Below are 14277 nucleotides of genomic sequence, written 5' to 3'. Positions count from 1 at the left end.
TCTGTCGTTCTGTTCAGGTATCCTCTGCTTTATAGCGGGAGTTCTGATCTCCATCATTGATCTGGTGTGGCCGCATACCTTCTCCACGGTGCTGGAGGTGTACTATGGAACGCCCTATGACCGCCATGTGATCCTGGAGGAGTCCAGCGATGTGCGCTACCGCAAGCCCCGCAACAGTCGCAGCCTGGAGGATCCCCCTGGTCTAGGCTCTCGCATACTGCGACGCTTAAGTTCGAAGGCACGTGACATGCAGCACGGTACGGCGCCGCGACGTGACAGTCCCGCTGGCGTCTCCAACAGCGCTGGCGGTGGTGATGGTGGTGGAGGCGGCGTCGAGAACGAGGGCTTCCAGTCGGATGCTCCCAAGAGTCCGTGGCGCTATCCCTTCAGGCGTTCCCAGCAGATGCCACCGCCGCACCAGCATCCGCTGCAGCAACAGCAGAATCCCCATCAGTCGCACCATCCGCACCAGCACCACCATCAGCAGCAGCTCCAGTTTGTGGGCGGGCCCGTGGTGAAACATCCTATGCATCATATGCAACGCACCATGTCCCAGGACTCCGGTTCGAGTATGGGATCGGCAGCAGTGCAAATATCACCGCTGCATAAGCATGCTCTGGCCCGAATGTTGCCGTAAGTTGAAGTCTTTGTTCACTTTTAAACTCTAACCAATTTTGTGTTTGACTTTGCCTTACCTTTGCAGTAATCCTCCCGTAGAACGTATACGTGACATGGATCACTGGTGATGCCATTGGACAAACCAATTCAACAATCAATTCTTGACTATAGATCGCTAAAAGAAAACGTAGATTAAAGCTAAAACAATTGATGAACAAAAATGCTACAAAAAGATATGTGATAATTTCTTAATTTAAAAAACAGAATCATTTAATTGACAAAATCACATAATTTTAATCAAAAAAAAAAAACAAAAATTCGCTAAATTTAAAATCTAACTATAATTAAATTATTTTTAATGTAAGAAAAAGATTGAGGACCTACAATACATTTTCAGGATAAGAACGTTTTTAGTGATGTTCATTTGTGATAAGATAGAATACTGCCACGCATACAAAAACACACACGGATACACCATACATATATACATACACACACCCACAGGCGCACTATGGTCCCAATGACCACTTTTCTTGTCCTTAATTAATAACTCGCGAACGAATCAAGATTTTTGGATTTAGTCTTTTGATATTAGTTAAGAATAGGAAGTGGGAGGTTTTTTTTTTTTTTTTTTTTTTTTTTAAATTGACGTGGGGAAAATCGGCTTTTAGCAGTGCAAATATCACCGCTGCATAAGCATGCTCTGGCCCGAATGTTGCCGTAAGTTGAAGTCTTTGTTCACTTTTAAACTCTAACCAATTTTGTGATTGACTTTGCCTTACCTTTGCAGTAATCCTCCCGTAGAACGTATACGTGACATGGATCACTGGTGATGCCATTGGACAAACCAATTCAACAATCAATTCTTGACTATAGATCGCTAAAAGAAAACGTAGATTAAAGCTAAAACAATTGATGAAATTTTTTTCAAAATGTTAGAAGCAAAAAAGGATAGGAATATGTTTAGCAGATCAAGATTCTATAAAAAAGTCTTAGCACGAATTAAAACAACTTAAAAATCTAAGATAATTGAATTTTTTTCCCACAGAGCATGCTCTTCAGCAGATTCCATTATTAAAAAATAATACACTAGCTACACTCTAGCCCTCCAAACCAGCTAGTGACTAATACTGTGGCTTAAATGCAATGCAAAATGGTAGGGTACCATTTCACAATTTTCTTATTGATTGTGCTCCAAACGGCAAAAAACATGGAAATTTCTCATTTGAGGTCATGATCTATAAATGCAAATTGTAAGAGTTTTGGTCAAATGTGGCATTTGTGACTCTATACATACATTTTAACAATCATTTATTGCTCTACGACACACAATAGGTTTTAAGGTGGGACTAGGTGGCACTCTATTAAAACAACTTTTTGAAAAATTAGTTTTCACTACGAACTGATACAAATTGACATACAATTACGAAGACATCGTCAACCACTAGATACCGTTCACATTACAAAACACGCAGTAAAAACCCTACTGAATAAAATGAATCCAAAAAATTGGATCAGTTAATCGTATTTTTCCTTTTATGAGATATTTAAAACAGCAATAAAATTGGTAATTTTTCACTGCACATTCTGTGCAATAATGACCGCTGGGTTTCACAGCAGATTTTTCGAAGGTGGAGCCATCTAAAAAAAATGTCTGGTACGCGGCTTTGATGGTCAATCTTTTTCTAATACAGAGCGCCAAAAACCACGTCTTGGTTTTAACTTTTAAATATTAGCTTTTGGCCAAGAAAAGTGGTCACTGGGACCATGGTGACGCGTAAGGAAAACAGAGAAAGTAAACAACCGATATTTGATATTTAAGGTGTAAGGAATAATTTATTATGTATGTTTATTATTATGTTCACGAATAAATATGAATTCCATGCCAGTGTCAATAGCGCTTAAGTCGATTGTGAAACAAAAGTGTAAACTCTTCGTTAAGTTTAATTTTTAAGCCCTGACCGTGTTAAACAAAAAAAAGAAGAAATTAGAAACAAGTGACGACAATGAAAACGAAGAAATGCTGAGTTTTAGTTTTAATTAATTTAGTAATAGAAGTAATCGAATTCATGGCTCTTTGGTAAGAGATTGCTCAGGTTTCCAGTACTTGAATTTGTCCTTAAAATAAGAAGCCTATACAATGAGGTTCTTTAAAGATTTGACAATGGAAAGGTAAAGTAAAGTTTAAGAAATTATGTATTAAATTGGTTCCTTCAAATTATATGCATCTATGCAGTTTACAAAAAATTCGGACAATTAATCTACAATAGGTATTGAAGGATCTAGTGCACTCTCTTGAAATGTACAATTTCCACCTTCATATTTTCCAATATATGTACAAATATTTGTATGTACATATGTACATACATATAGTTTTTGTTTGAACTTTGATTTAGGCAGATTTATGGCAAATAATGGACTTCATACATACGTATATTAATGTAAAACGCATCCCCCACTCACCCCTACTTATAACCCCTGGTAAAACGCTCACCTTCTCGTAGCATCAGCACTTAGTTGGAAAAGAGTGAGACTGAGTCTACCCCGAAGAAACACAAGAAGAGGCAGCGAAGAGCAACAACTACAAAGTAAAATGTCATAAATAAGAACGTTTGCAATTTGTTTATATTAAATTTGAGAGAAAGAGAGAGAGAGCGAGAGAGAGAGCAAGAGAGAGAGAGTCAAAAGGGATCGAAAAGCGATGAGGGGGGTGAGTGCCTATCCTGTGCACACAGATTCTACTTGCATTTGGCTCTGCAGCACACCCGCACAGTACCCGCACAACTGCCTCTCCTCCTGGGTGTTGCAGTACCGCATGGCCTGCTGTTTTTGTGAATTATGCGCCTTCCGTTGCATGCGGCGGCATTTCCAGGCCCAGGACCCAGGGCCCTGGGACGAAATCCAAATAATGGCATGACGCGCCTGGCTGCATATTTTTGAAGTCAACAGCCAGCAGCGGGGAGCTGGAAGAGGGGGTATGTACTTCCGTACACCCAAAACTAACGGGACCCTCTTTTTTGTAATAAAAATGTCATAAATCTTGATTTCTTGAACTCTAAACCAAAAAGCGTGCGGAAGCGACACTGCACATCTCTCCTTCTCTCTCCCTCTGCCTTTCGCTCTATCCCTCTCTCTCTTTCTCTCTGCACTGTTTGGCTTGTACCAATACAAATGTCTATTTATGCTCGCCTTGCATAAGAAGTACAGTTTTATTTGTTTTTATTTATTTGCACTCGTTTGCAATGCTTTAGTATAGCGTTGTCCTGCTCCTCCAAACTGTCGCTGTCTCCTTTGCTCACAGAGAGTGAATAGAGATTGGGAGTCCTGGATAGATGTCGAAAAAAGAGCTGAGATAATTGATAGATTGGACATACTTATGTACATAAGTGAGATAAAATTATTGTTAGCGAAAGGGAAAGGATAAACTTAGCGCCAATCAAATCGAGTATAAAATAAATAGAATGTAAAAGAAAGGTAACCTAAGAATAAGTACGTAAGTAAATAGTGTTTTTATATGTCTTTCATTTATTCCACTTATTTTGCATTCAAATTAAATAATGTATACATTTTAAGTTCTGATCCTCCAATATAAATATTTTCGCTTAGGATTGCTCTTCTGCTCTTTAAATTCGTCAAAAATGCATCATATTATACACTTTTAAGTACTTTGGTTGGTGTGAATAATCTTCTCAAACTTCTCTGAAGCTTTTCCCCATCTATGTATATACTTACTAGTAGTTCTCACGGAAATCCGTTTGGTTTTTAACCCAATTTTCACTGCACTATTTTGCTCATGGCAGAGCAAAGCAGAGCAGAAGTTCCATTAACAATACGCATCAATTTGCATCGATCACATTGGGGGGCTAACAATATGTCCAATATGCCAAACAGAAACAATGAGAAAGCGAACGAAAGAACGAACGGATGAATGAATGAACGAATGATTGAATGAATAAAGCGACAAATAAAATATAATCGTGTTGCATTTCGGTGAAATAAGATAAATTCTCCTGGCAGCTGCGCTAACGAGCGTCTCCTGGAGAGCAGTGGTGAGTGAGGGAGTAGGGGTAAAGAGTGTTGTTTTCTGGAGTGTGGGGGAGGGGGTGGCCTAGACTTTTTGTCAAACAAACAACAAAGGTATTTGCTGAGTAATTTCATCGCTTCTATCTTACGGTGGGTGGAGTGGGTAATGGTGCAAGAGAATGCAGTTGAATATTTATTAGAGATGGGAGTTTTATTTCGTGCGTTTGGTTCTTAAATATTTTTTAAGTTTTCTTGTTTGAAAATGTGCAATGACAATTGGGAGAAAGTGTATTGGGATAACACTGCTCGACCCTCCTGTTGGAGGGTTGCGCGCCCATTGCCAGAGTATTTCTGGCTACAGACTCGAAAAAAACTGATACAAAAAAGACTAAAACTCAAACCAATTCTAAACTACATATGTCGGTATTTAACGGTTTTTTGTTTTAGTTTTTAGGATTGGTTGAACAATTTAAGCTTAGCCGTCGCTCCATAGATTTTGACGAGCGATTACTTAAACGACGCGCAATTAATGCACCTATTCATAAAAAATAGTGGACACCCAAACCACAAAGTGTTTGGGTATATATTATAGATGCGTTAATCAGCTTTATAGAAAAGCTAAGTTCATTACAACCAGATGTAAGATACTTAAGTTGTGTGAAAAAAAGGAGCGCTACCTCTAAAAATAAAGATTTTAAAATTTTTTTAAAAACAAGTTCTGACACATTTCTAAGCCATATCTATCAGAAAAAGTTTGAATCGGCAAAATCGTGTCGAGTAGTTTAATCATTATTTACGGTCCCTGTAGAAAAATGTTGATACTTTTGAGTTTTTGGCTTTGTAGAAGTGCTGTATTTACTATTTAAACCACCCCTTTTTAATGATTTTTAGCTACTACACCACTCGACAAAATCGAACATTTTTTTATAGATTCAGGCAAATTTTTTTTTTTTATTCCGAACTTTTTTATTAACAATTTTTTAAAATCTTTTAATTTTTTTAAGGTTTTTTCAGAGGTAGAGGTTTTTCATAAAGCTTGAGTATCTTAAATCTGATAGTAATCATCTTTGTTTGTCTGAAAAGCTGATTGATGCAGTGGACCCAAACACTTTATGATTCTAGCTTACCGTCTGGGAAATATTAAGCTTTGATATACAAACATATTGATTTATGCGAGGCGTTTTTAACAAAATGTCGACTTTAAAAACTCAGGAAAGGTCTAAATTAAACCCAGGGCTCTTTATTTGTTTGTGTACAGTTGCATTAATTGGGCGTCGTTTAAGCTATTGCTCATCAAAATCTATGGACAGACGTCTGAGCGTAAAAAATACCACACAAAAATAATAATTTTTCCATCTGAAAGATTTATATTTTCCATATAATATTAATATTAATATTGGAAAACCACAAAGTGTTTGGGGATTTATTATAGATGCTTTCATCAGCTTTATAGAATGGCTAACTTCATTAAAACCAGATATAAGATATGTACATACTTAGGTTATGTAAATATCAGAAGCGCTACCTGAAAAAAAACCGTTACAAAAAAAAAGACTAAAAATTAAAAAAAAAAAATTATGCCATAGAAAAAAACCATAATTCTTTAAAACAAATTTAAAGGCGTCTGTCCATCAGAAAAAGTCGGTTTGGTTCGAAGCGGAAAAAAAAGTTCGCTTTTGTCGAGTAGTGTAAATAGATTTAGAAGAACGAATATAATTAATATAATTTCCATGTACATATAACATTCTCATCAGTCGTCTAATCTATGTTTAAACTAGTGCTTAAATTAAGTATGACCATTCAGGGTAAAAATCATATAGAAAGTCGATTTATGATGAACATTCTAGAGCTATTGGGAAATGTTGTACTCAAATGAGAATTTCGAAGATATTTCAGAGAAGAGTCTAAAGGTGCATAGATAATGTTAGAATATTATACGTTGGTGGAAAATTATGCATATGTATTGCATCCAGTATGACAACGTATGGTCGAAATGGTTTCTCCTTTTTTTTGACTTGTTATCAGAATAATAGGAAATATCCTACCCATACGATGATCACGCTCTTGCGTGTCCTCTCACGCATCCATTCCTAATTTCCCTGCTATCTTTCACTCTCTCTCTCTTCAGCTCTCACTTGCTCTCTGTCCCTCTGAGGACATGCACTTTTGACTTTTTCTTAAAACAAATGAAAATGGATGAGCTACTAAGTGTTGTCTCTGTCTATTCTTGTTGTTGCAGTTGTTGGATTGGAATGTTGCATTGCATTGCATTGACTGCTTAAAATGGAATGAAATGTTGCAACAAGCTAAACAACAAAGTTCTCTCTCCCTCCGCTCTCTTTCCCTCCACACCACTATAGCACAGCGAAGTTCGACTTTTAACGGTTTCTCAGTGACTATCTCTTTCCATCTGATTATTCGACTCTTTTCTGCTTGCAAAAAGAAAGGCGTTTTGTTGCTATGACACTCTGTGTGTCCCACTGTCTCTCCGCTCCACTGTTCCGCTTCCCTCTGGCGCTTTACCCGGTAAGTTCTTTGAGTATTACTCCCGATATCTGTCCCCCGTATCCCTTTCCCACTATTTCCTTCCCTCCGCTACCGCTTTGTTTTTATACCATTTATTTATTTAAGTCAATTTCGTTGAGTGTGTTTGAGCATTTTGTTGCAATTCGTTTTCTGGTTTCATTTTGTCTTTCGCTCGCTCTCCCTCTCTCTCCCCCGCAACTGCTCTTCCACACTATTGCTAACTCCCCTCCTAACAGTTTCCTGCTTCCTCCCACTTTTGCCATTTTTTAGCGTGTTGTTAGAGTTTGAGGGGAAGCTGATGACAATTTTTACTTTGAGTGATTGCAGTGGCAATGGCAGTGCAGGGGTTAGCAAGGGGGAAAGACTGCACTGGGTAAGGGAAAGATTCCAAAGTGAAAGGGGTATTTGCATATGTACATACATACATTTGAATATTAATTAACCAAAAATGTATTGTGGCAATCAATCCACGGCTGTTGGCTTCAATATCATTAAGAGATTTAAAACAAAGTAACGAAACAGAGATCTCAAAGTTCCGAGGACCGCCGCATGGATATTCGCATCTTAAACTGCTTGACAAGTTTTTTACCTGACATTTCACGCTTTGGTTCACGCCTCCGCTTAGCCAAGACACACATTTATACCTAGATTGTGTTGCGTACGACGTACTCTTATACAGCTGTGTCTCTCTTTCATTACGTCTGTGCTCTTAATGTTTTCTATTCAGCTGATTCGCTCTTCGAGCTAAGTATTGTTGCACTGCTTGCTTGCTATCAAGCAAGTACTAACACAATCCAAATGAAAATGAACGAGAAAATCTTAAATAAATAGCGTCAAAGGCCTCCCATGTGTAAATAGAGGACTGGACCAAACCAAATTTGCAATTTCCTTCCTTTTATTTTTGGCAGTTACAATTGACTAAGTGTCCACTTCAAACTAGAGAGTTTTCTTTACCTGTTTCTTGCGTTCATCGCAACATTATGGTCGTTTTGGACGCTAAGTTTGAATCGCGTAGAGCTTTCTTGTTTGTGAGGAATCACGCTTTGTTCACACGTTGAATCATTTGGCATGAATCGTGGATCATAGCTGAAGGACTGAGGGACGGACTGAAAACAGCCGAAAACTTTTTTCTTTCGTTAACCAGTTGGCGCTTCATTCGGCGTAAGTATGTAAGTACACATCGCCTACTACTAGATTTAAAGCTCTCTTGAGAAGTAACTGCATTACTCTCGTCCATTCACTGCAACGTAACTTTCTCTTCGCTACGATCAGCACACATTTAATAGATAAGTAGTGTCTTAATTTTGTATAGCATCTACAATCGAAGAGAGGCCAAAATCCATTTACTCCTCTTACACTCTTTATTCAGCACAAGCTTCATGGCTTGCTCTTTCACTTCGTTTGCAGCTTCGTGTAGGCATGAACCTACTTCGTGCGTGGGTGTTTTCCGTGTGTTCTGTTGGGCGGCTCGTGTGGCTCCACTTCGGCCTGCCCTGCTTCGTCGTTTTAGTTGAAGCTTAGTCGTCGCAGTGTTTAGTACTTAGTACGTGTGCAAAATGATGTCGCCTCGCAGGACCAGCTAACGAGAATCGCGCGTGAATCTTGTGGTCGTTCGATTCGTTTCGTTCTGTTCCTTTCCGTACACACAGGCTCCCGTTGCCGCCTTTCGTTGTTTCGCTAAACTTTTGGGTCGTCCTGGCAGTCGTGTGTTCGTGTGCGCAAATCGCCATATAAAGATAACTAATAAATATATATTAGAGTATCAAACTGCACAAATTAACACGTGACTGAAAGCAAAAGCAAAAATAGAAGCAGAATCAACAGCAGTAGGCAGGCAGGCGTCAGGAAAAAAGACGGGAGAAGAAGGCAAGGCAAATGCCTTGTGTTTATTTTACCGCAAGAAAAAACTCGCAAATAAAGTGAGAGCAGCACTTACTCTTACTCTCTTCTGTGGCGGTCTTTAATTGCTCTGATCTCGGTTTTTTGGCATACATTAAAGCAGAGGCAAAACCAACACCAGTGTCGCGTCTGTGTTTGTGTGTGTTGTGTGTTTAATTTCTCACTTTTGATGGTCACGTGGTCAGCCACCAAGTTGGCCTGCCATCTTGTGCGTGGAGACAAACAACAACAATCGCTGGAGGCAGCAAGCAGTGGCAGTCCACCCATAAAGGATTATCATAGCGTAGAGAACAGGTAAGAGTTACATACATACATATGTACATATGTATATACCTACAACTATAAAAGCTGCTCCTCAAGAGATTACCCTGTACCCTGTGGAGAAGAGCTGTAAAATTGTGCAGTTTTAATCGCCAGTTTTTCGCCTGCAACTTGTATTCCCACTGTACGGTCGGAGGCTCTCGATTTCTAGAGCTCCTTCTGCCACCCGCACTTTTTATTTTCCCGGAACCCCCTGTCGATTGCCCTAACTTAAAATGCGCTACTGACTGGCGGAAAAGTTACCAAAAACTTTTGCCTAAAGTTGACTTCCTTTCTTTTTCTCTACTATTGCTTTCTCATTTTATCTGTTTGGGTAATGTGTGTTGCTTTGCTCTTCTTTTCGTAGACTCTTCTCATTTGTTTTTTTGGCCTGAAGTGGAAAGGGAGGAAGAGATCGCTTTAGCAAGAGACAAAGAGCGTGCGTGGGAAATCGACAGATACTCGCAAGTGGGAAAAAAGAAGTGTTATCTTTCGAGGGGGAATGCTGTCTTCTGTGCTGGTTTCGTTTCCAATTTTTTTGGGATACATAAAAGTGCGCTATTTATGTATCTAAGTGAGAGAGGAACGTTATTTTTGTTTTTTTTAAAGAAGAATTTTGAGGCCTCCTTTTTATTAAAATATTGAAGCAAACTTCTGTGTGTTCCGGAAATGTCTTTGTTTTATTTAGGAAATTTGTATACTTATTTAAAATCATCTTGGAAAAATCAAGATATACAGTCACATCAAAACTCATTAGTTGCTCCAGTAAAGACAGTAGAGACAACACTTGTTTTTCCGACAAACACCCCATCAGCCATCCATCCACCTGATTCAACAGACCCTTGATTTCAGAGCTTCCTTTGCTCCTTCCGACTTCCTTCCGATTGCAGACTGATTATTAAATTTGTCGTTCGTTAGAAGGAAACGTAAAGGAAAAGTGAATGAAAAGTGTAGGAAAAGTGAAAAGTGCTTCCTCAAAAAGCAAACTTTATTTTCCATCGTCTAGTTTTTGAGTTAAAATAAAGAAAAAATTAAAAAATAGAAAAACTTTCATACATATTTATAAATTTCATGTAAAATCACGAAATGTTCTCTCTCATGTTTTTACAATTCAAATATGCAAATAGCCCTCTCACAAATCCTCTTTAAAATGAAGGACACGCACATCCCCAATAAATGCGACTGTCATGGATATATTCAGGATACGGATAAAAATACAGACACAAAGATACGATTCCCGTTGGTTGCATATTAGATAGCCACAAAACATTGTTGACAATTTCCTCTTCCCGCCCCAAAAAAGCTTAATGGCAAACAGACCTTAAGAGAGGGTTGAAGAGGTGGTTGGTGGCAGAGTGGTGGCAGTCCATCATGCCAGAAGCAATTGTTTGTGGTGTAACACTTTATATGAGAAAAGTCAATGATTTGACACGGGGAAAATAAGAATTTCCATGATTTTGCATAAAGATTAAAAACAAAAATAAAAAATACCTCTGCTTATCGGAATATTTTCATTTTTAGATTTATCTAGGGACCTAGGATAACCTGCCTAGGGATAGGCAGATATTCTGCCTTTTATCTTTAGACTTCAAAAGCATTTCTCCCGAAATATTAAAGCTAAATTCTAGATCTTTCCACACTCAATGACACGTATGGCACGGGTCATACAAATAATTATTTTTCAGAGAATTGTTCACCATTTCAGTCCCTTTGTTTTCTCCAAGTGTAACCGAATACTGAAATGAGAGATACATTTGGTTTTAGGTATTCAAATTGCCAGTATCCACAGGGATTCCATACCACAGTTTCCCAGCCATGGGGGCTTGGGTTTTAGTTGACAAAAAGTGACTTATGGTATATGGTATGAGGGATATGTGGCTTATCAGGAGGTACTTATTTCCCCCTGTGTATTAGTGGGTGTGTGTGTGTTTGTGTACTTCAAAAAGGCATTAAGGCGAAAGGTATAAACAACAGTTATGCACATACCCCTTAGTGCCTTATTGTAACCGTTGACGGGTTAATGTGATTTTAATGTACTTTTTTCCCCCCCATCTCTACCAATCTAACCCGTGCCTCCCTGACTCACTGAACTTATACAGATTCTTCAGAGAGTGCCTGTGCCTGACGGCCTTTCTCTGAGTGGGATTAAGTTTTATACAATCCCATTTCGCTCTTCTTTTTTAATGCTTTTTCTTTTTTCATTAAGAAAAGTTTTTCCCCATTGCCAATGCTATTAATTTTATATTTATGAAAATTGAAAGTAAATGCTTTTTTTATATTTATATTTATAATAATACAATACTTTATTTTACTTTCATTTGCAATTACAATGCAATTCAACAATTAATCAAAAAACACTATTGCATTTTACATTTAAAAAATTAAATAATGTGTTTTTGTAATTCCTTAATTGGCCTTCGAGGGGTTTGTGAATTTCTTTTTGAGTTTGAGGAACTAAGCATTTTTTCAATCAATCAAAAAATATCTTCAAAATGAATACTTATTTATATAAAAACTCAAATCACTCAAATCAAGCAATAAAAAAATATTAGTTGACTTCTGGCAGAGACAGAGAGACACCTGCCTATCCAATTACTTTTCGCTGGGACGTCAATTGCATTTCACTTTCTCAGAATATAAACCCCATCTCATCTCCAAGGAAACACTTAAACTTCTCTTTGGAACATCTTACCCCACCCCACAAACACCTCTCTGTTTTACACAAAAACCTCAAGCAAAAGGTGAAAATTGTTTTTGAATAATCTGCCGCTTCCAAAGAAAAACCTTCATCAGAGTGGCAGTCATCTGTTTGGTAAGTTCCTTCCGTCCTTCCTTTTTGGCGTTTTATTTTTGCTGTTTTTTGTTTGTTTTGTAATTATACAATATACTTTTTATGCCACTTCATTCTGTTATTGTTCCGATCGATTACCGTTACAAGTGCCAGTGCCAAGTGGAAGAGGGAGAGAGAGGGGAGTATACGCACGTGTCTATAAGTCGCCTTTTATTCCTGTTTCTGTTTGGCTGTTTCTGGATTTCTCTCACTAGGATTGATTTCAAATCCTGTGAATGCCACAATTGTGTGTACCTGCCCCATTTTTTTGTGTGGTGTGGTGATCCACATACACGCAATGCTTAAACTCAAACGCAAAATCAACCTTTAACAGCTGCAGGACCCTCATGTTGTGGCTTCTGTTTGGTTGTGATATTTTTTTGTCTTTTGTTTTCTGACATTTTGGATCATATTTTCATAAAACGCGTGCGGACTCTGGGTGTATGATTTCCAGATTTGAGAAGGTAAAAGCTGGCTTTTTATTGTGTTATATATATTTATCTCTTCGCTGATTTATTTTTAGCTGAACTGCATTATTTTCGAAACGGACTCGATTTCTTCTAATTGTATTTAAATTGTACAGTATAACTCTTTATATTCTGTAACAATTGTACATTCTAGGGTTACTTTTATATTTAACACAAGTTTGTTTGGTTTATTTCAAGTTTTTCTTAATAAATATTAATTTAAAAACTATTGAGACCAAATTAAAATTTTGTTGCTCTTCAGAAATGTGTAAAACTCTTAGAGAATTATTACTCAAACCAAACCTAAAAGTATAACTTCTATGTGCAAATATGTTGTGTGTGTAGCTCTCTCTTCGAACGTTAAATGTACATAAGATATATCGCTTTCCCTGGCTGCTGACAGGCCACCAAGATTCCTTCATCCTTTGTCCTTAGGTCCTTGGTCCTGCTGCTGTGGTGTACTCTTCTGCTGCTGCTGCTGCTGCCTTTGCTCTTTGCATTTATATTGTATATTCAATGATGAGTATGTTATTTTACCGAAATGAAGCATTACTTTGCCAATCGTGCCCACCCCAAGCAACAGCAGCCTCCCCCGGCAGGAATATCTTGAGGGATATAGGAAAGGGGAAGTCCATCAAGTGGAAGGTGAAGGAGGAGGAGGAAAGGAGGAGAACCAAGAGCCAGAGGTTTGCAGATACGCTGAGAACAAAATGTATCTACCCATGAGCCATCGAATGTAGACTCCAAATATAGAAACCTTGTTTCTACACGTAGAACTAGCTCTTTTTTTCTGACAGTGCCTACATTGGTGCACTGCCCCTCTCTCGGCTTTCTCATCGTTTCGCGTCTCTCTCTCCGTGGTCTCCTACTTTTGCCTTATCTGCAGGTTTGATGGATTTGTATCTCCTTTGGCCGCCTTTTCCACGATATGTGTGTATTTATGTATCCGTGTGTGTGTGGGCCTGCTTTACTTTTATTATTCTTTACCTTACTTACCCCCTGGCCCTTCCACAGGCTTCATCTCCATTTCCCGCTCTCTACTCCCTTTTAAGGGGTTTTGCCCTGCTTCATTTTGTTTTCGTTTTTTGGGTGTTGGCTCCAATGGGGTTTCTGGTGCAGTTTTATTATGCCACCACACCATAAGCCAAACACACACACGCACACACACAGCCATAAGTAACAAACACACACGCATTTTTATTTATTGTGTGTGTATATTTTCCTTTCGGTTGGTCCTCCACTTGGCATTTTTTTCGTTTATATTCGTTACTTGAATCCCCACCTCTCGCACTCTCTTTCTTTTTTTGAGAGTCTCTGCCTTTGTCAGTCTCTGTTGTCGCTATTTCTGTCTCCGTTTCTTTTTGTTCTTCTATGGCTACCATTTGGAGAAAGTATAATGGTTCGAGTTTAAATCACAAAGATTTTTAACTAAAATACAATGCACTATATACATACATACATACATAGCTAATGAAACACTAAACACTAATCCAATCCAAATTACACCTAACATACATACAATGCATACATACATATGTGTGTACATGTGTGGGAACATTATTGAATGATCGTTAAAACAAATAAAAACAAATCCTTAAAAATAGGGTATTGAAA

The 14277-nt window shown here is 38.2% G+C and overlaps 2 protein-coding genes across 4 annotated transcripts in view; both read left to right on the top strand.

Annotated features, from left to right (window-relative positions):
• The window catches only part of LOC117900833 (dual oxidase maturation factor 1), a 29810-nt gene extending 28909 nt beyond the window's left edge, over window positions 1–901 (top strand). Inside the window, exons 6-8 of one of the 3 annotated variants that reach the window (XM_034811344.1) lie at window positions 18–421; window positions 461–633; window positions 704–845. In XM_034811344.1, coding sequence (XP_034667235.1) covers window positions 18–421; window positions 461–633; window positions 704–746 — 620 coding nt within the window. In that variant the 3' untranslated portion in view covers window positions 747–845. Of the gene's footprint in view, window positions 1–17; window positions 634–703 lie in introns of all 3 variants that reach the window. The other 2 variants (XM_034811343.1, XM_034811342.1) reach the window with 2 other exon arrangements.
• An 8061-nt stretch (window positions 902–8962) lies between these two features.
• The window catches only part of LOC117900751 (neural cell adhesion molecule 1), a 111658-nt gene continuing 106343 nt past the window's right edge, over window positions 8963–14277 (top strand). Inside the window, exon 1 of the mRNA XM_034811232.1 lies at window positions 8963–9360. The gene's annotated coding sequence lies outside the window, so the exon portion shown is untranslated. The remainder of the gene's footprint in view (window positions 9361–14277) is intronic.

Source organism: Drosophila subobscura, chromosome U (genome assembly GCF_008121235.1).
Source record: "Drosophila subobscura isolate 14011-0131.10 chromosome U, UCBerk_Dsub_1.0, whole genome shotgun sequence".
Taxonomy (NCBI): Eukaryota; Metazoa; Arthropoda; class Insecta; order Diptera; family Drosophilidae; genus Drosophila; species Drosophila subobscura.
This window is presented reverse-complemented; position numbering and strand designations above follow the sequence as displayed.